This window comes from Xiphophorus couchianus, chromosome 20, assembly GCF_001444195.1.
Source record: "Xiphophorus couchianus chromosome 20, X_couchianus-1.0, whole genome shotgun sequence".
In the NCBI taxonomy this organism is placed as follows: Eukaryota; Metazoa; Chordata; class Actinopteri; order Cyprinodontiformes; family Poeciliidae; genus Xiphophorus; species Xiphophorus couchianus.
This window is the reverse complement of record NC_040247.1, coordinates 27,727,592-27,754,874: the sequence shown is the minus strand read 5'-3', so window position 1 is coordinate 27,754,874 and position 27,283 is coordinate 27,727,592. Positions and strand designations below refer to the sequence as shown.

The 27,283-nt window shown below is 39.5% G+C and overlaps 1 protein-coding gene and 3 long non-coding RNA genes across 5 annotated transcripts; 3 read left to right on the top strand and 1 right to left on the bottom strand.

The window, feature by feature from the left end:
* Positions 1-4,360: 4,360 nt before the first annotated feature.
* Positions 4,361-12,235, top strand: LOC114134881 (uncharacterized). The gene is made up of 2 exons (XR_003593487.1): positions 4,361-4,558; positions 11,979-12,235. It is a non-coding gene; the product is annotated as an uncharacterized LOC114134881 (long non-coding RNA).
* LOC114134879 (nuclear factor 7, brain-like) lies at positions 4,553-6,872 on the top strand. 2 transcript variants are annotated; one of them, XM_028001736.1, is made up of 3 exons: positions 4,553-4,816; positions 4,906-6,074; positions 6,283-6,872. In XM_028001736.1, the coding sequence occupies exons 2-3, from the start codon at positions 4,923-4,925 to the stop codon at positions 6,313-6,315; spliced, it is 1,185 nt and encodes a 394-aa protein (XP_027857537.1). In that variant the 5' UTR covers positions 4,553-4,816; positions 4,906-4,922; the 3' UTR covers positions 6,316-6,872. The 2 variants fall into 2 exon arrangements, with proteins under 2 accessions (XP_027857537.1, XP_027857538.1); XM_028001737.1 differs by lacking the exon at positions 6,283-6,872 and having other exon boundaries at positions 4,553-6,086.
* Positions 12,236-19,192: 6,957 nt separating the features above from the next.
* LOC114136295 (uncharacterized) lies at positions 19,193-20,016 on the top strand. The gene is made up of 2 exons (XR_003593772.1): positions 19,193-19,331; positions 19,412-20,016. It is a non-coding gene; the product is annotated as an uncharacterized LOC114136295 (long non-coding RNA).
* Positions 20,017-21,174: 1,158 nt separating this feature from the next.
* On the bottom strand, positions 21,175-21,780 carry LOC114135770 (uncharacterized). The gene is made up of 2 exons (XR_003593649.1): positions 21,350-21,780; positions 21,175-21,273 (listed from the first exon to the last, which is right to left on the bottom strand). It is a non-coding gene; the product is annotated as an uncharacterized LOC114135770 (long non-coding RNA).
* Positions 21,781-27,283: the final 5,503 nt, after the last annotated feature.

Genomic DNA, 27,283 nt, shown 5'->3' with positions numbered 1-27,283 from the left:
CATCTACAAGTGTCTGCTAGTTTTAAAAGCTTTGACGCAGTGAGGCTGTTGGAGTGAGCACAAAGACGCAAAGAGAGAGTCCTATTAGCGCCTCAGAATAATGCAGCAGTAAGTATTGTAAGCAGATTTCTCAAACAGCAGCGTTTAATGAGGGCTTTGGAGAGTGCAAGACTAGCCATGAAAATGTGCGAGAATATGTGCTTTGTCCATTTTCAAAGAATAACTATGCAACACACAACCAGGATGACATACAGGGTTGTGCACATGTTTTTATTTCCTAACCTTATAAATTTGATCATGACCTTGTTGGCTCTTGACATATTACAACATGGCCGGCACCCTCTTTTATCTTCACATTACACAAAGAGAATAAGTCATTAGAAGGTTCTGTGTTTTTGTTATATAAAGAAAATAGCTAAAGATATAGTTTTTAAATTAGCAAATGTCCTATGACAGCATTTGGAAAATAACTGCAGATGTGATGGTCTGAAAGGATTCAAGGAAATGTGTTAAACAAAATAACATGAAGGCATCTAAAGAAGTTGAACAATGGCCAAAAGGTGAAACCAAACAAACTGTGTGACCTGACTCCAATTGCTGCCTTTTTAATTTTTTTTTTTTGCCAAGTTTCTCTCTGGTTGTTGAATCATGAAAACAAATCTTAACTGAGGCCTGCAGGCTTAAAATGATCTGGGTTCCTTCTTGACCTGAATGAGTTGTGGATTTCCTCTTAGACACATTTTAGTAGGTTAGTTACACCTGAGAAGGAATGTTGTCTGTTCTAAAGGATCGTGGCTGTCTGATGGAGCCTTAGAATAGGCTATGTAACTTTTTTAAGACTGCTAGATTTCAATGTGTTTGTTTCTCAAGTGTTTTCGAGCTAGGTCATTGCACAATGTGTTGCTTTTTAGATCTTTTGTCATACGTTTTAAAAAAGGTCATTTTTAAACGATTACCTGAATGTATGGGTCTGACAAAAGCCAGACATGTTCGTGCCAAGTAAAACTGAACCAACAAAAAAATGGCTAACCACAAGCTGAATTGTTTTTTTAACAAGATGACCGGGTTGGTTTATGTAGTTTTTTATCATACAAAATAAATCATTTGAAAACTGCTTTTTGTATTTACTCAGGTTATCTTTAGATGATGTTGAAATCCGACGGTCAGAAACATTTAATTGAGTAAAGAAGTTAAAGAAATCTGTATTATATTTATATTTTCTTAAGGTACTAATCTCCTTTGTGAGGTTTAGAAATTGAAAACATTTTTTTTTTAACTGGGGAAGTGGTCACCCAGAATGCAACAGCCCCTTTTTCAATCAAACACTGCACATTTTTACATAATGTGATAATTAATAACAAAGAACTATGCTTTTTTTCCCCCTCTTGGAACCACTGTATATTTTTCCATATTTCTGTGATAAAACATTTTTAAAAAGCCTTTGGATATTTCCTTTCCTCGTCTATAAATGTTGTTCAGGTTTCTAAAAATAAACTCCAGGCACTCAAATGTGCATTGCTGAGCGTACGTTTTCGAGCTTTGATTGCCAATTGCTTTGTGTTTTGCTACCCTAATTTCCCCCCCTCCCAGCAGCGATTACCTCTGGCTCTGTGGGCAGACGTAACACACACGGATGGACTAGCATCTCTGTCCCCAGCGTGCATGCTCCAGTCTCATGACCTTGGGGGGATAAATATAGGAGAAGAGCACTAAACAACAGCCTAGATCCATTTCCTTGTTTGTTTCCTGAGGGCAAGTATGATAAATAGCTCTTCCCTGTGGTGCCGTGCTCGTATCGTTCTTGTGTGAGGTTGCATATCCAGGGGTTAGGATGTTCTCGGCTAATGAAATTCGAACTGTGATTTTAAATAATATTTAATGAGAAGAGCATCTTGACTCCAAAAAGACTTCAGGCACATGAAAGGGGTGTCAAATCTAAAAAAAAAAGGAAAGAAAGAAGGGAAAAGAGTTTTGTCATTTCTCGCTGCATATCAGACTTAAAGCAAAGCATAAATTTATACCCAAGTAGACAGGATGTTAAGTCTGGTGAGCTATTACTCATACATTTCAGGGAGAATTGAAGATAATGTGTAGTTGACTTTTAAATGCTAATTTTGTAACAGTCGAACTACTTTTTATATGTCTCCTTTCATATTTTTTCTGAATCATAATCAGCTTTATTTTCAAGGTTTTCACATAAACGAAGAATTTCACTTCAGATCTGTTTAGCTCTCATTTGAAATATAAAGATATATTAAAAAAGTGAAAAAGAAGGTACTTTGGAAATTTTGCCTTGTATGTTGTTCTGTACATTTCAACATTTCCTTTGTTCTTTTTCCTTTGTTCTTTGTCCTTTTCAACAGATAAATTTTTTTAAATCAGCCCTATATGCACATTTTAGGCTAAATATATTAGCCTTATAGTTGCATAATTTTCTGCCTTATTGCCTACTTTGTCTTGGTAAAATAAAACATAAAAGTTTTCTGTCTTGTTCATATGTGTACATACAGTAATATTTGTAAAAGGTAGGAAAGTTGGATTGGTGTGTATCTGCCTTGTATCCATCTGAGCATTCTGGCTTTAAGTGCACATCAGAAAGACAGTCTGGAGTAGAAACTTTCTCTGTAGCAGCTGTTTCTTTGCAAACAGTGGTCTGTAGCACTTTTATTCTGAAGATAAAAGTCTAATCTGTCCATGTCCAGGATGTGTGGGGTCTGCAGAAATGTTAGCTGCCCTTTTCCTGACCCTGGATCTGTACAAGTCATAGATGGAGGGAAGATTAGTCTTAATGATGTTCTCTGCAGGTCTAATAATTTGCTGCAGTTTAGGCCTGCCTCCACAGCAACTGATGTGCTCAGGAGAGGCTGAATAATGTAAAAGTGTAAAACAGAAAAACGCAAACGATGTTTCTATAGAAAACCTTTGACTCTTCTTTGTTTCCCTGTTTCCTTTTACGAGTCGTCATTCTTTAAATTGTGATTTTTGTTGAAAAGAACCAGATATGCACTGGGATTTTCTTAAAGAAATAAAACATTACATTAGGTAAAGGCAGCAGTACTTCAAACTAGTAAAGGATCAGTTTATCACAGAGCTGGGGATCAGCAGCGTGGGACACTTTTATGATTCAATTTGCGATTTAAGAAACCTCAAAAGACTTTTTATTCCGATATCACAAATACAAGAAGGGAAAAGAAATCAGCCATGACCTTGAAGAAGCAGCTGTTGCAGTTTATAAGTGTAGGGAGGATTATGATTTCATGATTCTGGGTTTATTGATTTTTGCTGCTCCTTATCTGTCGTCCTCTCTTAGTGGGCGCTGTTGTCTCTGTGAGGACCGGGCTGCTCAGCTGCTGACTCAGCTCAGTCATTTGATCAAGTGCTCAGCATTTTATTTGGATTTCTTTTTTAATTGGACCTTTCCAAGTACAGGTAAATCTCACCGAGACACAGAGTCTCGTTTCTCAGAGATGCCTGATTTAAACAAAGACAGAAGTGATGGGAAGTTCAGCTCATCTCAGAGCTGAGAGGCTCCGGAGCCTCATATTTTTTACCTAACTTTGCAAAAAGTTATGTTTTGTATGTTAATAAATTGTTTTTGTATCCAGTGTTTTTATGAGAAGCCTTATAGTTGCCTAATTTTATGTCTTATTCTGTTACTAAAGCAGACATTCTTACTTTTGCGCAATATTTTTTAAAAAAAACTTTTGGAATTTTATTGATCAGAAAAACAAGTAGATAAAACGCTAACCAGGAAACTGCAATTTGTGGACGAGTTTGTAAGTGAATTTTTGAAGGCAAATATTTTGCAGGTGACATTTTAAATGTGGCACTTGATACATAATTGCACAGGATAAAAAATCTGTATAAATTCAATGTGTAAAAAAAAAATGTCTGATTTTAATTTGACTAATTTTTTCATAAGAAAATCACTGACAGTCTCTAATAACTTGGAATCGTTTTGCTCACGAGCTCCACTGTAAAAGAAAAAACAGAACAACAACTGTCAAACGGGTCATAATTAACTGGGTTTTCATCGGGACGATGATCCAAACGCAGCAGTAAATTTATAACAGAGTAGCTGAAAAAAAAAAAAAAAGAATCAAGTTGTTTCAATGGTCCTGTCAAAGTCCAGGCTTCTACTTGATGGATTACTGCTGGGGGAAAAAAACTCAATAAACTGAAGAGCAGTTGAAAACAGCAGTGGATGAAGCGATTTGTGAAACTGAAAAACTGCTGTGAGGTTTTCTGCTTTTCCAAGCTGTTGTATGGATACACAGTTATTTTCCACCACAGTGTAGTCTGAATGTGTGGAGGATGACATGGTGAAAGAGATTCGAATCTTAAATGATTACTAGGTGTGGAAAACAAATGAATTAAATGAATCTCAGTGACACGTGGGCACCAGTATTTAAAATATGAGGTCTAACAGGTTTAAGCCCCGCCCCTTTTCTGACACACCTGGAAAAATCCCGAGGCTGTGAACTCTACGTGCAGAGACTTCATCTGGAATACTTTGGATGCAAGAACTGATTTAGTCTCCGGTGGTGGATAAATGCAGGTAAAAATAGAAAGCTTGTTAAATTGTTTATGATAAACGATACCTTTAAGTGTCAGGTTTCAACAGATGAATCAGCAGGACAAACAGGTTTAAGACCCACCCTTTAAATAGCCCAGGTGAAATCAAACAGGAAGCACTTTGTGACCAGAGTGACACACTGTCAGATTCCTCTGAGCGACTCCAAATGCAGGAGAGAGAGAAAACAATGGAAAATTCCAGCTTTTCTGCTCTGAGCTGTTCAAACTCCACACACTGACGGTGAGTCGGACCCAAACCACTCAGAATGTTAGTGAAACAGAGAGGAGGAAACCACGACTAACTGGACTCTCTGTCTGCTGTGTTTCTAGCTTCGGTAGATGACTAAATGGCTTACAGGTCAAAGGAGGAGGCTCTGTGCAGTCTGCATTCTGAGAAACTCAAACTCTTCTGTCTGTACCACGAGCAGCCAGTGTGTCACATCTGCAGAGACTCGGCGAGGCACACCAACCACCGGGTCAGGCCCATCGAGGAAGCGGCGCGGAGGAAACGGAGGGAACTGCGGGAAAATCTGGAACCCATAAAGAAGACACTGACGCTCGGGAAGAAAACTAAAGACGAGTTTGATCGGACGGCAGAACATATTAAGTTCCAGGCCAGGCACACGGAGAGGCGGATTAAGGAGCAGTTCAAGAAGCTTCGACGGTTTCTTGCAGAGGAAGAGGAGGACAGGCTGGCAGCACTGAGGGAGGAAGAGGAGCAGAAGAGTGGAATGATGAAAAGGAAGATAGAGACTCTGAGCAGAGAGATAGCCGCACTTTCGGACATGGTCAGACACACAGAAGAGGAGCTGGAAGCAGAAGACATCCTTTTCCTTTGCAACTACAGGGCAGCGGCAGACAGAGTGAAGCGCTGCCCCCTACTGGAGGTTCCACAGCTGCCCTCAGGAGCTCTGATAGACCAGGCCAAACACCGGGGCAACCTGGCCTTCAGCATCTGGAGCAACATGAGGGACATTGTCTCCTACACGCCTCTCGTCCTGGACCCAAACACTGCTGATGTAGACGTCAACCTGTCTAAGGACCTGACCAGCCTGAGATTGGGAGACGAGCAGGATCTTCCTGACAACCCAGAGAGGTTCGATGGCTGGTCGTCCGTCCTGAGTTCCAAGGCCTTCGACTCGGGGAGTCACAGCTGGGATGTCGACGTTGGAGACAGCTCGTTCTGGACCCTCGGTGTGTTAGCGGAGTCGGTTCAGAGGAAAAGAGAGACCCGGTCTGGCCTTTTCGTGATGGGGTTATTTGAAGGCGAATACAAAGCACGGTCGCCGCCGGCTCCTCCCACTACGCTCCCAGTACAGAAGACGCTCCGCAGGATAAGAGTGAATCTGGACTGGGACAAAGGCAGGCTGTCGTTCTCTGATCTGGACACTTCCACACACATGCACACGCTTACGCACACTTTCACCGAGAGGATGTTTCCGTTCTTTATCTCGACTGAAATCAGAATCCTACCGATGAAGATTTCTGTCATAAAGCAGCAAGTCTATTGAAGGTCACAAAATCTAGATAAAGTCTTGCTAATAAAACTGAGAAACAGGTGAAAAATGTATCAGTAGAGATATGTTTTACATGCACACACAGACGAAATTAACGGTACGCCTCTGTTGAAGACCTCAAAGCTCACAATGGTCAGTGAAATAACTCGACACTGACAAAAGTAGTAATTTACTGAAAATCAATTAAATAAAATTAGACACCGTATTACAAAAAAATCCCTAATGAAACAGGTTTGAAAAAAAATGATGCTGCCTGTTACTTAACATATTGTTGCACAACCTTTTGAGGCATCTGTCCACAGGTATCTTGGCCCACTCCCACTGCTCCAGTTGCCTCAGATGTTCAGTAGGATTTAGATCAGGACTCATAGAGGGCCAGTTCAGAATAACTCAATGTTTTGAAGTTCTTGAGTGTTTTCAGCTGTGCATTTTGGTCATTATCCTGTTGGAAGACCACATGACCTGAGACTGAGACCAAGCACATTTCTCTCCAGAGTTCTTCCATAGTCTTGAGATTTGCATCGTACCCTGCACAGATTCAATACACTCTGTGCCAGACGCAGCAAAGCAGCTTCAGAACATCATCACAGAAGCTTCCTGGCTTGTCGATACGAACTGGGGCGAATTCCAGTATCGCTTTTTTATAATTAGCTCTGAACAGTGGCGTCCTCCTTGGTCGTCATCCATGAAGTCCACTTTGGATGATAAAATGACAAATTGCTTGTCCTGACACCGATGTACCTTGATCTTCAAGTTTAGCATTAAATTATTTGTTCTGTGCTCTTTGGTTACCATTTGTATTATCCTTCTCTTCTTTGTCATCAATCTTCCTCCTACAGCCAGGCAGGTTGGCGACAGTCCTTAAACGTCTGAATAATACGTGAAACTGTAGCATTAAGCCACTTGGAGATGGTGTTATAGACTTTTATCTTTAATATGCCTATCTATAATTTTCTTTCTAATCAGTGTGGTAGCCAACATGTCACCACTACTTGTCCTCCTTAAACAAGGCAGACTGACTGACTACAAACTTGAAGATGCTTTCAATTCGATTTAGACGACTCACATTAGTTTAACATGTCCCTATAGTCAAAGGATTTAAAATCTTTTCTCAAGGTACTATACTTTTTCTTTCTGCCTGTTTCATTAGTTTTTTTTAATTATTAATCTTTTTTTTATTATTAATTTGCTGATTATTATTCATTTGAATTCATAATAATTTTGTATTATTAATTTCAAAAGCAACGTCTGATTTTCAGCCGTTAATTTTCTTTAAGTCTTCTATAAATCGTTACTTTTGTCGTTTTCAAATTATTTCAGTGACAATTGAAGATTTGTTTGGTTAACAGGCGTAGCAACAATTTTGTCCATGTGTGCCAAGTTTATCCGAAATCTAGTCGAAGGCCAAAAAACTATTAAAAACTAAAGTTGCGAAAAATTTTATTGACCCTTTTTTTTTTTGCTGGTGAACAAAACGATGAGCTTCCAATATTTTAAATTAAAAAAGTAAACAAGTTTTTTTGAAGCCATTTTTTGGTGTGTAATTAGTAGATCCATAACGTGGAAACGGTTTTAACTCATTAACTGAACGGCAAAATCAGTCAACGGACTTCAGGTAGATACACCTGGAGTCAAACTTATATGGACATAAGATAAACATTTAAAATATAATTACATCTTCCTGGTTTTAATATCAGGCAATTAATACTGCAGATCGCAAATATTCATCTTTGAGCAAATGGTTTGATTCAATTCAGTACAAATGTACTACTTTATCCCAAATGGATGTTATCATAACTCATATCATCCAAATTTGAAAAGCAATTTTAAAAACTGATTCCTAAAAACTAGTTTTCCCCTTGGAATCTATAAAGAAAAGAAAATAAACACTGCAACCTCCTTCTGGGTATATTTATGCCTGTGGGAGTGGGCAGCTGTTAAATGTTCTACCTTTGTGATAAATTTAGAAAAACATGAAAACAATTCAGGAGAGAATTATTATCTTCGAGTATCAATCAGAGGGCGACTTGATTTCTTTTTGTTTGTTCAGTCAAATGTTATTTGAACATCTGAGAACTTTCTGCACAATCTGGAGATCAGAACAATCAGTTCACTGCTCTGAACTGATCGCTCTGTTCAAAGCAGTGAACTGAGCGCTACACTCACCACACCAAAACAATAAACTAGGTAATACTTCCTGACAGGCTGCAGTCATTTGTCACATTTCTCCAGTTTCACCTGTGAGTGAAGAGGGAAAGCATCACAGCAGCCACATTTCCTCTGAAAACGCTAAAATTAACTTTCCTGCAATATGACAACATGTTCACGTTTGAACTGCAGGCGTCTAAGACGAAAATGGAAAAACTTGCGTTTTAATCAGGCAACAAGCTTTCTGGACGTCACAGGAGATGAAATGTAACTTGTTTTCACAAGACAGAACCAGACTACATACATGTTGGGCTCAACTCATTTGGATTTCGACGGCATAGAATGAAATAACTTCTGTCCACCCATCCATTTTACACACTCCTGTTCACAGTCACAGAACTGCTAGCCAGTTAATCATTACATTGCATGGCCAATGCAAAGACACGCAGGACAGGCAGCCATACACTCACTAACTCTTATGTCTAAGAGCAAATTTAGATTCATTTTGTTGTAAAACTACTAAGAAAATGTTAGCCAATCCCACGGTATGACATCATTTTACCGGTTCTTATTGTGTACCATCAGGCCTTCTAAAACACAGGAACCACTCACTTTTGCCATTCCACATGTCCACCACTCTAGTTTCTGTGGTCCAGGGTCAGTTTGCTATTAGTACCTCAAGGGCTTTTAGAGCTAAACATCAATCCTGGTAACCAGTTTTTACCCTCGTAGGTACAGAGGAAACACAAAGGTATTCATGGCCCCAGAAAACTACCCTGGTTTTGAAAAACATGTGATAAGTGGCCTCTTCCTGGTAAATATTATCTACTGGAGTCAAACAACCACAAGTCCTTATGGGGAAATAGTATACAAATGACTTGAAATTGTCTCCCGTCAAAGCAGGAAAGACATGTTCTTTTGTTGGATGTGATTTGATGGTGCAAAATATCCTGTGGCAGAAGGTACAAATTCTCACCCAGAAAGATCTTGTATCAAACTATCAGAATTATAAACGGCGAAGGATCAAAACGCCTATTTTGTGGAATGCAGGCATGTGAAACAAGCCAGAGGATTGTTGAGCGTTTTGGTACCATCATGATTGGCTGTTGTTGCATTGCTTTGGTGTGGAGTGCTTCAGATGGTATCCTTAGCTGCCCATTTTCTTATCAGGCAATTCCCCCCCAATAAATAAATACACTAATGTGTCCTTTTCTGGATGAAGGAGGGAGTAACCTTTTACTCCTTTACTAATCAGTATCCACACATTTTATACTTTGTCATAAATGTTTTGTCAATGTTGAAATGTGGCAGTTTATTTAGATGACATGCAACATATCATGAACACATCATTTGTTGGGAGTTAAAAGCTGTTAGTTTGCACAACACAGTCACCTCAGAGTCTGTTGTTTTACCTCAAACAGACACACCTGCTTAAAAGAGCCCCAAGCAAACTATGAAAAGTCCTGAATATGGTCATATTTGATCATATCTCACATCAGGACAGCATTTTAAGACCAGCACTGCTTTGTAAATTATGGTCTAAGCATAAAAACATGCTAAAAAAAAAAAAGTCTAGAAAATTTTTTTTTTCAAACATTTCACTAGTGACAAACGGTATTTCGCAGTCTTCTGAGCATCTCTCTACCTGAACCATAAAGACGCGATTGTGTGTCCTCTAGGTTCGCCTGAGGCCTCTTAATCTTCCTGCATCAGTTTGGAGATATAAATATCTCTGCGGTGTTTCATACCTTTCAACTAAATAAACAACTTCTTCCTCAGAGCAAAATCCCAGCTGAGTAACAGAATACCATGTGACCCGAGTCACAAAGGGGTCATCTAGCTCATTACTTTCCAAACCGCTTGTGGCAACAGTAACTGTGTTAGCGGGATTCATGAGAACAGGCGTAACATGTGCCGTCCCGGCTTCCCCTTCGGCTGCGGTCTTTATCAGATGCTGTCGCCTTTTCGCTGGGCTGCTGGCCTCCGGCTCCGGCGACAACAACAAACCAATTTGATCACTTCCTGCAATCCAATCACTTCAACAATGTGTCTGTGTCACTGCCAGAGTCAGAGGAGTGAGTTCGCCAATGTTCCTTGAAATACAACGGATTGTCATGGGGGGGGGGGGAAGAAACTATAAATGGCAAAGCTGCTTCTTCACGACATGTTCAGATCCAATAATCAGCTCCCTTTCCTTTTGAAACCACATCGGTGATCATTCCAAACACATATTTAGCAAAAGGGGAAATATATTGCTGTTTTTATAAACCTCTACAGTGGAAAGAGAGCATATTGATTGCTATGACAGCTGCCCGAGTAGTACTCTGTCGTAATGACAGCTTGAAGGCATGCCCCGGCCTGCCCCGGCTCAAACACTCAATGCCGTTCTGAGATGAGCGGGTCACTGGGCAGGAAACACATAAATAATTCACTGTGATCTCAGTGTGGCCCGCCTGCGATGTGGCTTGGATTCCCGAAGGTTTCACCGACAGACAGAATGCGCTCCGTTCAACTCGTATGACGAGGTCTTCAATTACAGCAGCAAACTGCTGTGGCCCAAAACCCGGCGTGAGCTGAAAGCCAGGTGAAAATCATCGCTTTCCATGCAACGCAGAACAGAGACGGAGCGCAGACAGAAAAACAAAAAGATGTTGACAGATAAACTTTCCTCAAACTGATGCGGTACAAACTTTTACACGTGAAATCGCAGAGACTTAACTCTCATGCTGATTCTCAGAAGTCAAACTCAGCTCTTCAAATGTCATCACGTCATGATGCCTGTAGTTTGGGTTCTTGGTCGCCTCCCAGATCACTCAGCCGGCTCTGGGAAGAGTCCTGATGGTCCCGAACTTCTTCCCTTACCTGTCAAGTCTCCCGGTTCGGCTGAGAAACTACCGTAATTTACCAGTTTTCCGCCGTGCTCTTGTATTAGTATTTTCCCGTTTCCTGCTTTAAAAAGTTTTAATAACACACAAGCTGGTGAGGTTTGTAAGATTAGTTATCCTAATCTTATGACATTTTTCATTTATGTTTCATTCTTTTTCTATTAAAAAAGTTTTGTTTTTCTTCCATATCACAGATGTTTTTGTGAGACTTTTAGCTGCTGAAGAAAGATTCACGAGAAAGTTCAGAAATTCTCAATGTGCTAATTAAACTTGCGACCTGAGGAAAAAAAAAAAAGATTTGACGAGTGCAGAGTAAAACATGATGTGCAGTGGAGGTGGAATCGTGTTAAATAATAAAAATTAACATTTTAATCTATCAAAAAGAAAAACCATCCGTTGAGTATTTGCATAAATTTGTTCTATTTGAATTCTCTCTCTCTCTCTCGCTTCTTTCTTGCTTTTCGCAAGTTCATGCAAAGGATTAGTTGTTCACAATTTTTTCCTAATTTCCTCCAGTTCACGTAGGACGATGGATATTTTCTGCACTGATGAGCACAGCTAGCACCAAACTGCCAAAAGAAACTCCCTGTGAAGGGATGCCAGACCCAACAGACTCGGTCAGTGTAAACTGATCCGGGTCCGTTTTATCACCTCGATGAAGCGTTTAAACCGAAAACACTTTGAATTGTAAAACACTATCCATTGCGAGTACTCACATGAGTTTAATTATTGTTATAACAAACTCGTTCACTACAGAAGAAAAACATGTACATGTATGATGATGATTATTATTATTATTTTGATTTTGATAGACAAAACCCAGGGCTGATCAATCAGGCCAGGTTTTACACAGGCCTGGTTCCCGTTCCAGATCCCAATCCAGATTCTGGATTCTGAGCATCTGTTGCCAAGTGGACCAGACTGGCCAGCTAAATCACACAGCCAATCAAGAAGAAACATCACATCCTGTCAACTCCTTCGCATCTGGAGCTGAACTGGTTCGATTCCTTGGATAAAGGGGGAAAACACATCTTGGATTTCATGAACTATTTTGAACAACTTGTCTGTATATTTAGTAAATATCAATACATTTCACTAGTTTTGCGCCATTCTGTTGTCGGTGTGTTTTTACAAATTACCACTCCCTCCAGCAGTCGAACCCAAGATGTTTTCTGATTTCATCAACTCGCTCATTAGTCACTTTAATATTCATATAAATAATATATGTTACAGCTGGTTTTGCTACAATCTGATGTTTAGAAATCTTAACGCTTGATGCATCTCAAAATGAAAAATAAAAAAATCTTACTGCCTCCAGTCAGGAGCAGATCAGGAAACATCTAATTAATTGGATTTCGACGCTAATTCAAATTAAATGATTTCAAATAAATTGTTATGCATAATTGGACATAGTTGTTCCTAAAGTCAGCTTTTGGCAACAATTGATTGAATAAATCAATTTAAGTATAATAAATTTAAATTTAATTTAAACCCACTTTAAGTATAAGGCCCTTTATTTAAATAGATGTCAATTTGAGATATGGCTTCTGCTGATATGGCAAAAGTAGGTTTTATATTATTTTTTTTATAGAGTCAACTGTTTTTGGTCTTTTTGCTCACTGGTCTGTCTTAGTTCCAGGAATGTTATCAGCTATTATCGTTCATTGGCCTTTGGAATGAGAAAACTATCAGTTACCAGTTTCCAAAAAAGAAAATGATGGTGCATCCCTCATTATTTGTTTAAGTACAAAACACTGGAAAATATTGGGAAAAAAAATTTAGGAGTAGACCAGGTGAGGATCTCACATTTAAGAACCCTGATTTACTGTGCATGGTGGTGGTAGCGTTAGCCAACCAGGACGCCCACAAGTGTCCCACATTTAAAAAGACGTTGGAAAATGGTCTGCAGATCACAACAGGCATCAACAAACTAAAACTGAACATAGTTGGAACATCAGAGATTCAGCTGTGAAAATTGTAATTTCATAATTTAGAGCAAAGACACGGCTAGAGTTGGTCTAACAAATATTTGAGCGCATACTGTAGTTTAGAAAAAAAAAAAAAACCCACATCTGTTATGAATAAATAAGTCTAATCTGAGCTGCTCCACACGTTGTTACGCAACAGCTCTGAAAGTCCTCCTTCACAGCAGAGAGAGCGGCTCGACGTGTTCACTGGAGGAAAGCGAGCTCAGGCGGCGTTTTCATCTGATCAGCTTTGTTGTGGTAAAAATCTGCTGTAATTGACGGCGGAGACATGTTCTCTCTAGCGGATTGGGTTAAAATGAGATGACTGATAGAGACGGGGGGTTGCTGGGGAAAAAAAGAAAAGCGTGCTCATCGGTCTCTCCTCCCCGCCGCTGTGACTGGGGGATGAAGCTGTCATTTTCGTTCATTTTGCCACTTGCTCTTTTTTTTTTTTTCCTCTTTCGCAATTCAATTCACACCGGCCTGCAAGCTTAATACCAACACTGGAGTTCAGCACTGAAGTCTCGCTCATGTCAGCTGATGCATTTCGAAGCTAAAATGACCGAGGAGAGGAAGTTTCTTACAGTTCTGGACGCAGGGCATCTGCAGGTTACATCAAGTCAAATTTAAGACTTTTAAAGACCTTTCTAATGTCAACCTAAATTAAATTTAAGACAAAAAAGGGGATGAGAGGGTGGGATCCTGCTAGCTTGCATGGCCAGGCAACAGAAGTGAACCAGTATCTATGACTGTCATAATAAATTTTGCTGGATGATAAATTGTCTTCGAAGTTATTGCGATAAACAATAATGTTGTTTTGAGACCATTTTCAATTATTATTATCTTAATGGCATAATAATGCAGGAACACATTCTCAAAGATCAATAAACTTTAGATTCTAATTAACATTTAACATTGGAACTGAAAGGCATTTTAAATATCCAAAAATAAATCAACTAAATAACAGAATAACAAATAAATTTAATTATGAAATCTCTGTAAACAAATCTGGTGTTAAAAATTGGTTTAGTAGAACCAAAGCGCCAGACTGAAGACTTTTGTCATCCAGTTTTTGGTAGAAAGAGAAAATAGAAAAACGATAAATCATGCTCATTTCAATTTATCATGTGATTAATTTATTAATTTATTAATTGATTTATTGCAACAGGTAGCACTTGGAAAAGTATATGTCATCCAAATGATGATACATTTACACATACACCACAATATATGATTTTTTTTATTTTTTTTAAAAAGCTAGTTGGCAGGAGTATGGTAGTTACAGACTAAATTTAAGACCTGTGGCTAGCATATTTAAGGCCCTTTTTAATGGATTTAAGACATTTTAAGGCCTTAACTTTAAATACATGAATTTAAGACTTCCTAAGTTTAAATACTCTCATGTTCTTGGAAGCTGTAAGAACAATTCCAGCACATACTGAGAACACATGTTTTAACTTGAGTGAAATCACTGCTAATTAAAATAAACTCAAATGTATACATAAAACCCCACTAATATCCCACAGCAAACTGCACCTCCACCACACGTTTGCTGCAGCCGTCCACGAGCGTCCGCTATCATTTTGACAGAATGTTTGATCACCGTTATCAGCAAATAATAACGTTCATACAAACTGACTGGTTTCCAGCAATGGGCCTCGACTTAAAGCTACAAGTCTGGAAAAGTCATTTTGGAGCGCGGCCGTTTCAGGACCTACATGGTAATCTGCTTTATTCATTTTACAACCAGGGATGCTTCATTTAGTCAAACCGTTTTGCATTAGTCATATTAAAATACTTCACTATACCACATTACACCTGCCAGTCAACGGGACTATTACAACTCAACATGACTCAGATGAATTTTGTTTAAGTTCACGCTGGTGGGGCTCGTTGTATATGGCTGAATCTAGAAAACTCAGCAAGGACAGACTCCTCTCCTAGTTCCTGTTGCTGATGTTACATTTTTATCCCCGATGGCAGCTGTCTGACTTTTGAGGCTACGCTTTCTTCAAAAAACCGGGATAAAAAGTGCTGTGCGTACATCAACTCAGCAGGAGCAACACACGGCGGGTGCGGGTTTTCCTGCCTAAGACCTCCAAAGCCAACAGTCACACAGTGTCGGCACAAATCCTTTTTTGCATGTTCTGCCTTCTGGTAGTCACATTTAGATAAGATTTGTTATATAAGCGAAGAGATTCTGTCTTATTTACCTCAGGACTACTTCCTGTCTTTTTGTGGTTATGATTTTAAATACTCAAAAGATCAAATGTGAGTTTCCTTAAGGCATCAATCTCAACACCACTTTTATTCATTAGCTACAAGATCCTATTACTTTAGATTATAGAGTATGGCAACATTTTACCAAACACTTGCAGAGAACACAGAACTTTACATTACTTGTCACTACATGACCACAATTCCTTACCGTCACCAAGTGTCTGCAATGCTGATGAGTGGATGAGCTAGGTTTCCGTTCAGGTTGACCTTAAGAAAAAAACAGGAAAGAATTATCTTTGGTCTCCCAAAATATGTTCTAATAATTCTAAACCTAAACAGCATGACAGAAACCTATTTTGTCTTTATGAAATAAGACCAAAACATAACAGCACATAATGTCCATTTCTAAGGATGGCGTCCTTAGAAATAGACAGAATCTTGTCAGTATCTTAAAATGTCAAAGGTGAAATGCTTTACTGCAGGGGTGCCCAAAGTGGGTCCTCGAGGGCCGGCATCCTGCATGTTTTAGCTCTCTCCCTGGAAGTACCAACAACCTTTTCAGCATGTCAATGCTCTTCTGAGGCCTTCTAACGAGCCATCGTTGGATCCAGGTGCGTTAAACCAGGGAGAGAACTAAAGCATGCAGGATGCCGGCCCTCCAGGACCGACTTTGGGCACCCCTGGTGTAGTGCCTCCAAATCCAAGGCCATGGTCTTGAGCCGGAAAAGGGTATAGTGCCTTCTCCGGATCAGGGAAGGTTGTCCTGCCCCAAGATCTCGGAATCTTGTTCACGAATGAGGGAAGAAAGGAGCGGGTGATCGACAGGCGGATTGGCGTCAAGAGGGCGCTGTACCGGCCTGTCATGGTGAAGAGAGAGCCGTGTCAAAAAGCGAAGCTCTCGATTTACCGGTTGATCTACGTTCCCACCCTCATCTATGGTCATGAGCTTTGGGTCATGACTGAAAGAATAAGATCGCAGATACAAGCAGCTGAAATGGGTTTTCTCCGTAGGGTGTCTGGGCTCTCCCTTAGAGATAGGGTGAGAAGCTCAGTCATCCGGGAGGGACTCAGAGTAGAGCCGCTGCTCCTTCACATCGAGAGGAACCAGTTGAGGTGGCTCGGGCATCTGGTCAGGATGCCTCCTGGACGCCTCCCTGGTGAGGTATTCCGGGCACGTCCCACCGGGAGGAGGCCCCGGGGAAGACCCAGGACACGTTGGAGGGACTATGTCTCTCGGCTGGCCTGGGAAAGCCTTGGGATTCCCCCGGAAGAGCTGGGAGAAGTTGCCGGGGAGAGGGAAGTCTGGGCCTCCCTTCTGAAGCTGCTACACCCGCAACCCGACCCGGATAAAGCGGAAGAAAATTAATAGATGGATGGATGAAATGCTTTATGTTAAAATAAGACAAAAAACTGTTCCATACTTTTAGTTTTTGCAGGTTAGATTATTGAGCACAATACTGAATTGAAATAATGTTGAGAATCTGAAAATATTTCATAGTTTATCTGTAAGGTACGGTAATTTTATTTATATAGCTCATTTTCAGCAACAAGCCAATTCAAAATGCTCTGCATGAACTAAAAGCTTAAAGATGGAGATTTCTGAAACTCAAAACTGCCAAAGAAGCCAAGATTCTGGCACCACAAATATATTTGTCCTTGTAATATTATGAATTAATTCTTGTATTTAAAAAGTACAAAATACTGTTAGTGTGGCCCTAGTATTCCTTCATATTTGCTTTACTAACCTCTGCCGCCGTCTTTCTTTTTTCTGTCACAAACTTCGCCATCTCTTCCATTTGGAGGTCGACAGGTTTCTGGTATCCTCCACCATCAGCTCTGAGCGTTTGTGGGGGTTGATGTGTGTCTTCTTCTATCTGCTTGCGCCACCATGTTGATTAACTTAAACACTGCTGCCACCTAGTGACCGGAGGTTTCCGTGAGGCAAAAAAAAAAACATAGCGCTCCTGATTCTCGGTTAAAACAAACTGAATTAGATAGATTTATGCAAAACATATATATGAGGGGAAATAAAAGAAATAACATTGTAAGATAAACTGTATTGTACAAACAACTAAACTTGGTCTTTCCGGGGGTTAATTTCTAACACAATGCGAGCTTGTTGGATAATGCAAGATCAGAATGTTACCAGTATCTTCAGAACAGTAAATAAGCATTCTTCAGTGACGTGCGGTCAGGGGAGGCAGGTGAGGCAGTGCCTCACCAGCCATCATGGAAAGAAAGAAAATATATAATCATAAAGTAATTTAAATTGTTATATTCATCCGGTGGTTTGTACTAAAAAATATTTATTTTTCATGTAGCTTCACCAATTTCGATTTTTATTTGTTCAAAATCGCTGAATTTTCTTATTTTCCCATTCAAATGCTTGGAAGCGATGCCGGTGAGGCAGCAGCGAGCTCTGCCTCACCTTGGATTGCGCAACCCCTGGCTCTGCGCTGGCTGCTAAGCGGAGAGAGCATGTTGCTGTACGGCGTCAATAAAATGGTTTAAACAAATTTAATATGTGAACTTATTTCCAATAATTTAGCTTATGTATATAATGTACAGTGCTTTTTGTCACCAACTGTGTTTGTGTAACGTGTTTCGTGTAATGAGCGATTATAAACGGCAGAGAACAGGTTCGAGGTGAGGCAGGCAGTTCTCTTGCCTCATGGCAGGGGGCGCTCAAGATCCCAGACGTTCGTCTTGTTCACTCCTCAACTGCCGAGTAAGTGACAGCGAGCTAGGCTAAACGATTCGGGAAGCAAGTCAAGTGCAGCGATAGATTATAATAGAGATAGTGATTTTTTTCCTCTCGCTTATCCCGACTTTCGACATGGATGACTACATTACAACACTAAAAAAGTTTTCTCAAGTGGACTTTCAATCGAAGCAGGTAAGACAGTAATAACATTTATTTTGTTTTGTTTTTTAAGGAAATGTGTGTTTTGTGAGCTACAGTTTGTATGTGTAAGGATGCAGAAGTGAAACATAACCTGTAAACTGCTGTCAATCTATGCATCTATTTGCAAATCTGATTCTGATGACGTCAGTGCCTCACCAGCTATGAACCTCACCGCACGTCACAGCAAATTGCAACAGTTCTGTGTGAATGTATTTCATTATGAAATGTTTTGGCCTAAAACTGTTTTGGTGCTGCCCTCTTTGGGTTGAAGGGTGGCTACTACAATTGAATTTTCCTTGGTAACAATGGTACAACTTGGTTGATTTTTACATCTCAGCCCCACTTTGGAGTAAGAAACCATCTCACTCAGGACAGTTGCTGCAGAGCGATTGGTGCTTCCACATGTTGAAATAAAAATCTGTGACAAAATTTAAAAAGAAAAAAAAAACTCGCTAGATGAGTCTGAAAAGTCACTAAATGTAACGTAAAGTCATTCAATTGGCAGCACCACAGTGTTGTCAGTGTCTCTTGGCTCCGCCCACTTCTGTGGAAATTTTCAGTTTGTCTGGGTGCTGGGTTATGCTTTCCCAGGGGAGTTGATTACACTAAGTGTATTATATTAGGGTTTTATGTGACGTGCCGACAGATTCTGAGATGAATTCAGATCTAGACTTTGACTTTGACTTTGGCTTAATCTAAACTATCCCATTGTCTGGTTTCTGTACAAAATAGTTGGGAGGTAAATCTCTGCCTCAGTCTTTTACAGCCTTTAAAAAGTTTTTATTCCAGGATTGCTCTCTCCATTTGTATTCTTATGCTAACCAGATTCCTTGACCCTGCCACAGAATGATGCTGCCACCGCCATGTTTATTGTCTCCCCTACATGACTTGTACATTAAGGGTTTGCGTCAACACTTGCTTTCTCTTTATCATACATGGACAGTTCATCTGTAGTGTACACGGCTAACTTTATACCTGACCTTCCTGGTTTGTTCCTCCGTGTTAATGATGCTACTAATTACCAAATGTTCTCTAAAACCTCTTAGGCCTTCACCAGTTTCCTCCATAACGTCTTAAAAGCAGCACCGAATAATCCAGAAGAAATAAAAATACAGTAAGTGCACCACCTGCTGGTCAGAGATTCATCAGTTTGTTACTAATGAACTTCCCTTTTTTTTTGTCTGTCTCCCTAAGTGGACAGCTGCAGTTAGATAAATCTGCTGTACGCCTGAAAGAGACATCTGGACGTTAGCGCCTGCTGACCGATGTTAGCGCCTGCTGACAAAGTGCTAAATCATGTCTTGTTCTGGGAGGCTGGACTCTGACCTTGGGAGGTGTCTCGCATCAGCTGATTGATGGCAGATAGACAACGAGGCACGTTGAAGACAAGAGTGATCGATTGGGTTTGGACTCACTCAGCTCTTTCTGATCCCCGGCCTGGACCCGGTTCAACTAATCCGACAACAGTATATGTCTTATTACTGTTTTGCTGTGCTGAGTCATGCTGTTAGGTTGTATCCTCACTGCATGATTTGGTATTTAAGTTTTTGTTCGCTCAGGGAAAATTATTGTTTGCTTGTCAATTACTGCAGCTAAGCCTTTAAACATGTCAGAAGTATTTCTATTTCACAGTGTGATTTAAACTGTGTAAAAAAAAAAAATGTTTTGGCCCACAATCTGCCATGAATGAAATATTGACATCAAATTGAACAAAACGTTGTTCCAACATTTGCTGAAGTTCCAAATTTGACAGTTCAAGAAATCAACATTTTGATTAAATATGAAAATATCTATTTCCACAGAGTGACCACAACTGTCTTTATTTAAAAATACAAAACAATAAAAACAAAAACCAACAACAAAAAAAAACTTTCCAACAGCATGCTGCATAAATCTGTGTTTTCTTAAGGAGAGTGCTGACATCTCCTGGACATAGAGAAAACTGCATGACTGGTTTAGAAATTTAAAAATCAAAGATCTTTCTATAAGACATGCTATGTTAGTCCTTAATAGGTCCACATATTAATAGGCATTTAAACGGTTTTTTGAAGTTATAACATTAAAGGAGACATTGGAATTATTATTATTATTATTATCATTATTATTGCACAATTATTGCAATTGTCGTACATTTCCTCAAGAGGGCACTCTTCTTCTTAAAACCCAGCACTTCTCCATAGCGTATCACATATAACGTGAAACGGAAAAAGACACTTTAGTTGATGACTCTGTGTAGGGAAAACTAGATTTAGTTACATTTTTAAAGGTTTTTATACATGTTTCACAGTAATGAATCTAATACAGAATAGATTTTTAAGCTATTCTTCAGTTAATTTGTTTTTTTTACAGCTGTGAAGTCAGATAGATCTAATAATTTGACTACAATCCAGACTAAGCAGCGTTTCTAGAGCAGATTTGTTACTTCCCTGGTTTTGCAGGATGTGGTTTATGCAGTTTAACAGCTTTGCTCACAATTTAATATAATTGAGAAAACAAATGTTGACAGAAGTGTGCTGCTGTGGACACGTCAACACAAGAGCTTTTTCTATGATTTAATTTGCTCTTTGTTCCACTTAATGACGTAATATTTCCAGGTTAATGACACCACAGTTACTGCAGGAGCTCGTTTTGAATCACTTAGCAACCGTAAGGGGCATCCGGTTTAAGTCTATGACGTATTTTACAGGCTAGCATCTTCTTTTGGTTTAGTTGCCCAGCAATAGATGCAAGTATGATTGTCAAAAACTGACGTTTAACCGTATAGTTTAATAAATTTATACAGTTTTAGAGAGTCCATGTTCTTTTATCTGCTGCAGACAAATTTCATTCATCTGATTCGGTTTCTGTGCTATGAGTTGGATAATAAATCCAAGCAATCAGAATGTGAAACCAATGCCACTGTCATGATGGGTGCGTTTTTCAAGCCCACATGCAGAACACCACACAGGAGAGCAATGTGAAATAAAAGATAAATTTATTGAAAACACTGCTGGCAGGAATAGTTGGCTCGGGTCGGGTCCAGGGAGAGAGGCTGGTTCGGGGAATCAAACAGTTCACTAGAGAGGCAGAGGGAGGTGATGAGTTCAGGTTTGTAGGAAATGACAACGTTAAGAGTGAAGGGGCAGATCTTACTTGTGATCGGCAGGTTAGAGAAGTGGGAGGGTAACTGCAGCGTCCGGGGTTTTAGTTCTCAGAGGTTCCAGGTGGTCGTCTTGTCTGACAGCGGGGATCCAGGAGGCAAAGGGAGTACGTCGGAGGGCGGACAGGTAGGCTGAGGATCAGCGGATGTAGAGGAGCCTGGAGGCAGGAGAAGCAACAAAGAAAACTTTCACTAGGAGCAGATCAACAAGGTAAACCAGAAGCAAGCTTCTAGGGGCTCAGAGGTACCGTGACTGGCTAACAACACTCAGGCGCCGAAGGACTGGCAGTCAGCTCCTCTTGAACATCTCGCTGATGAGCCAAAACTCGCATCAGGTGTGGGATGACGTCATCCACACCCTCCGACGGAATGGTAAAGGCGCCATCTAGTGGTGGAGAAAAACGAGTGCATGCACAAAAACTCCACAAAGGAACTAAAAGACCCCGGAACGACAGCCACAGATGAACGCATATGGAATAACAAAAAATATAAATATTCCCATATTTTTTTAGAGGACGTTTTCTAGAAATGATCTTTGTTGCGGTTAATACAGACATAGAAAAGAACCCAGATCGCTCTTTGAATCCTTCTGTTTGGAAATGACCCCCCCCCCCCTCCCAAAAAAAAAACAACAATATTGATCAATGGCCCACTTTTTAGTATACAGTGTACTCTTTCAGAGGCTTCAGTGATACAAAAACATTTACCAGACTTGAATTTCTTCCAATCAGCCTCAGACAAAGACTGAAATGTGATTTTCCCAGATGCAAGCAGCTTTATTCACTGTGGTCTAAAAGCTCCAGAACAAAAACTTGTGTCCTGAAGAAGCAGCATGAAAAGAAAAATCGCGTCAGTCTGGGTCCTACATTTACCTGCAGTATTTATTTACATGAAGTCCTTCTTTTAGCCACTAAAGGGCTGTTCTACGCCTCTACCTCCTGTCTGTGCGGGGGTCCCAAAGGTTTCTGCAGCTATAAAAAGAGCAGAAAACTCAAAGAAGAAGCCTGACAAAGGTTGCATTTAATCAAGCACATGGTTACAACAAAAGAGTTTCCAATCATCTCTTTATGATTCTCAGTTTTCAGACTGTTTACTGTGAATATAACAATTGTTTGATTAACACACTCGCCGGGAAAGAAACAGCAGCTTACTTCAGTAATCATCTACCTCCAATCTTCTTTTCAAAGCAGAATGACAAGAACGGGCAAAACTAAAGTTCCTGCTAACTGGTCTGGAAGGTCAGATGTGGTCACTGCAGGGACTTGATCAACCTCTGACCTTTAGATGATGATGTTAACATGTTTAAACCAAAAAAGGTCAATGTAATTGTAAATTCCCAGAGCGGTAAAGATCTCTGAACGGTTCTGTTGCTAATGAACTGTTCTTATAATTATATAATTTGCGTCTTAATAATAGACGCAAATTATTAAGTGTATTATTAACGATTTGATTCGATTCGATTCGATTTGTGTTTTTTTTCAATCCATGATTCGATTCAGCAACAAGCTTTAATTCAGAAACCAATTTTTCTTTTCAAATGGTCCAGAAATTCTGTTTAAATTATGTGACTGACGAGAGAAAACGACATTCTGATGAAATAGAACATTTATTTATATCTATTTATACTGAAACAAAAATAGGTTTGTGCATAAACTTAAACTGAAACTTAAATTAACAGTATTCAATTATCTTAGCTGCATAGCTCCTTCTTAAATGAAAAAAAACCCACATTATTATTATTTGAAATATAACAAGAGAAATTAAGCAGACTATAATAAATTTTTGAGCTTTTCCCCCAGAATTTACAGGATTAAAATTTGTGATTCTCTTCTCTCTTCTTTTTTTCCCCTGCACCTCTACAGTAACTAAAACATGAAGCACATTCTGGGTCTTTTCTATTTCACCATCTTTAGAGCTGGTGCTTATCTGCTTAGTTATGAAACATAAGTCATCAAAAGAAAGTGATAATAAATGATTAAACTGATTTACACTTGAAGTAATAATCAGTAAACCCGTATCTTATTACATATTAGTTTTTTTTAAAAATCTTTTAAATCTCTTTTTAATCAAATTGTTTTATTGTTGCTTTATTGTGAAGCAAGCAGCAAAAAATGGCTGCATTTTTTCCAGAATCTTCAAGATTTGTCTCTTTTTTTTGTGACAAATCAGGTCCAGAAGTCCTGCAGTGACAGAAAATAACTCAGTTTGCACAGCCGACATTGATGCAAGTCTAGTTCAGAGAAACGCTGCCAGACAGACGGTGAATTGTGCAAAATTCTCATTTTGTCATTGAAGGCTGATGGAAGAACGAGAGACCTGACCGATACAGCAAAATGTAAATTCCTCTCCACCACATTTCACCCTAAAGGACAGAACCGTGCTGATATGATTAGGTATGAATCTGGGCTCAAGCACCTAAACGCTTATATGCATGAGGAGGATCGCCGTGGCTTTAAAGCATATAATTCCCCAGACACTGGCATCCAGCACGGCTCGGTTCTTTCCCAGCGCCATCGTCGAAAGGCTGTTAGGAACAATCTGTGGCAACTTTCTTCAAGCCAGACCAATTTTCCTGTGCCCCCCATCATCATACTTTCCTTGGGCTTTTAGTGATTTGACATAATCCGTGGTGCTTTACGACATCAGCAACACGGTGGAGATGTTTTGATCGCCATCGACGAGACATGCTTTAACTGCGACTTTTATCGACTTCTACGCTTCCGAGACGACTCAGCGGCAAAGAATTACGGGCCTGAAAGCAAAGTGCCGCCTTCACACGCTTTTCATCGATCTACCGAGTTCATCTCGGCTTGTTTCTGCGCCTCCTCGTGTGCGTCTGCGGATGCAGGACATAATGACGGCTTCATTAGTCAAGATGAGTCTTTTCTTAATTCTTCTGTGGCTATACATAACCCCCATTTAAATTATTCATGTGTGCCGTGAATGACTGTACAAGCTCGGAGGTAAGAAATTAGCAAATGGCAATAATGTGCTAATGAGTCTGGAGGGGGGGAATAAAAGGCAACACAATAAATGCTAAGCGAGTTTGATGGATTGGTTTCCCTTTTTTTTCTGGAAGACGATAGTGTGTTATTGAAAGAAACAAACCGCAGGGGGGATTTGTGGAGTCAATAAGCGAGGGCAAAAAGGACGAAACATCAGAAACATAAATGCTGTATCGTGTGTCGTGCGTCAGTAGGCTTTGAATAACTATTAATAAATGGCTTTTATTATCACAAATCGTCACTTGGAACAAAATGACCAGACCGGGGCACCACCTGATGATCAGGAAATCATTTTCAGTCTTATGAATGCAGTATTAAATACCAACTTATAAATAAGTTAAGCACTGATGTTGTTGAACAGCGAAGCCCTACAGACATATGGAATAAACAACTTCTCTCCAAAATATAGGACAAAAATGATTCAATCATCCAGCTAAAATACTTTAATCGACAAAGTATTATCTTTGCCTGACTTTACACTTTATTTATTAAGTGAAAAAGTCCAAAGAGAAAATATGTAAAACGCTACACTATACATTCACCCCAATAATATCTGGTTGTATTAATCTATCATGTAATATCTTCTATTAAGTTATTTTTTTTTACATTATTATTGTTGTGAAGTTAATTAGGCCTTTTTAGCAGAGCATTCGGAACGTGCCTGTTACTTATTTTGAGGTTTGTTTTTCAGCGGTGTTACCATTTAAACATTGACTAATGCTGCAATAACATAAAAAGTAGTGGTGCACATCAGGTGCCCTGCGGAACTCCACACTTAACTAGGATTTGAGGAAAATGTATTTTTGGCTGTTGTTTCCCCTCCCATTAATGCAACACGACACACAATCGTTATGCAGTTCCTTTAAAACAAATATGTCCAGGTCTCAGTGATAGAATACTGTTGTTAGTTATGTAAAACGGAGACCCGTTGTCTGAGACTGGAAGAGTATTCCTAATTCATTTCTGCTCTGATTGGTTCTGAATTCAGAAGTCAGATTGTTATTTTGCAAATAGTCTCCCTCTGATAAGGTCCAACTTTCAGGCGTTGAGTCAGTATCGTTGGATAGGTTTTGAAAAATCATTCTGAGTTTAATTGTGTGTTAAAGAGTTGGATCAAACTATGTTTACAGTCGGTTGTTTGGCCACCTGTCATCCACCATCCAAGCAGCTTGACTCCACTTGGACATGGAATCCATTAAGCTCTGGGCTCTTTGCCTGGAGGGAACACGCAGCTTTGGACAGAAAGTCCCTCGTGTTGTTAGTGTTTATGTGGGAGGCACGTCCAGGCCAAATGTCAAATATCTCCCATAGATTTTCAGTCAGGATAAGGAAATCTAACACAATTATACTTTTAGTTTCCCTGAAATGGGTTGCAACCTCCAAAGACCCAAAAAACATTTGCCCTTTCATAGATTTCCATTCTGTTTCAGCTTAAATGTTTCAGATTATTGAAGAACAAAAATATGAAGACATTCCATCATTAGGAACTTTGTAGCAATGTGTAGGAAAACATGATATATTTCACAAATCTCCCTACTTGAGAAATCCTGTTTTTTTCTCCCCCCCCCCTTATCCAATTACTTACATATATTTAAGTATTCAGTGTCAATCCAGGAATGAATCTCAAACATATTGACAACTCAAGTCTGCTGAAGTATCGAAACTTTACTGTCATGTTTGCATGAATATTTTACAAAACTGAAAAAGAGACATAATTTAGGATATAAAATCAGAAACTTGTCACTCAGGCCACCATTAAATATATGAAATCTTGTCCGTTTGTCACTCAGCTGTCACTAGATTATTGATACGTCACCCTCACGTCCTCGTTTATGCACTGCTCTGATTGAGACATCTGGCATTTTTAGAGCATGTCCAGGTCCTGCCGCTGTACTCCACTGGTTCTTTCCCTCCTGCACATCCGTTTTCAGCATCTCGTGTCTCTCTTAGATCACGCTCTGCAACTGTTATGTCAAGTGTTGAAACGTCGCTGGTCTGTCCGCGTCCACAGTGCAATATGTGTTTTTTCCCGGGTTGCTGTAGTTATATTTCAGGTCAGGTGGTGAACTTTTACTCCTTCTGTCACATAGATGGGTGTAAATATTGTATGAGTGACACCCTGACGTCATGTTCCGGCTGTCACTGGTCACATGAGTGATGGTGTTTATTCGGTTTGTGAGAGTAAAGCCCAGAACTTTAGCACTATAAACTATAAACTACTAATCCACCTTGAACTTTTTAATGCAGCGTCAAATTACCTCTGCAAATTTGAATGTGTTTCATGAAGATTTTTATGCAACAAACCAAGACAAATTATCGTAACATTGAGGTGTTTAAGTAAAATAACACAACGGATGGTTTTCACTAGGGCACGTGTCAAACTCAAGGTCCGTGGGCCAAATCCGGCCCGCCATGACTTTTTATGTGGCCCTCTAGAATCTAGACTAAAAATTAAGTGTGCTTAACTATTGTGCTATCAATCAAATCAATGCAGTTTCTATCTGTTTACTGCCAAATTATATCAATAAGTCCCTCCAGTTTCTTAAGAATTATTGTGGAAATTCACGCAAAATCAACAAATCATTGCACTTTTTTGCGCTAATAATTAGCAGTGTATTTCAGATCTTTCTCAAAAATGTTCAAAAATGTTCTTACTTGTACCAAACAGATGCCTCAGCCTTAGTTAATGTCAGATTACAGTCCATGATCTATACAGCGAGTATTAAAAAGTTGCATTTAACATCATAAATTTGCGCAAATATCACAAATATTTCCAAATTAGTACCACAAACACTTTGATGTTGTTCAAAAAAAAAAATCACAAAAAGAATCACAAAATCCTGGAGGAACTGAAAATATGTTCAATAATGTTATTTAATTTTAAGAACTCATTGATATTTTAACAGTTGGTGAACGGGTTTC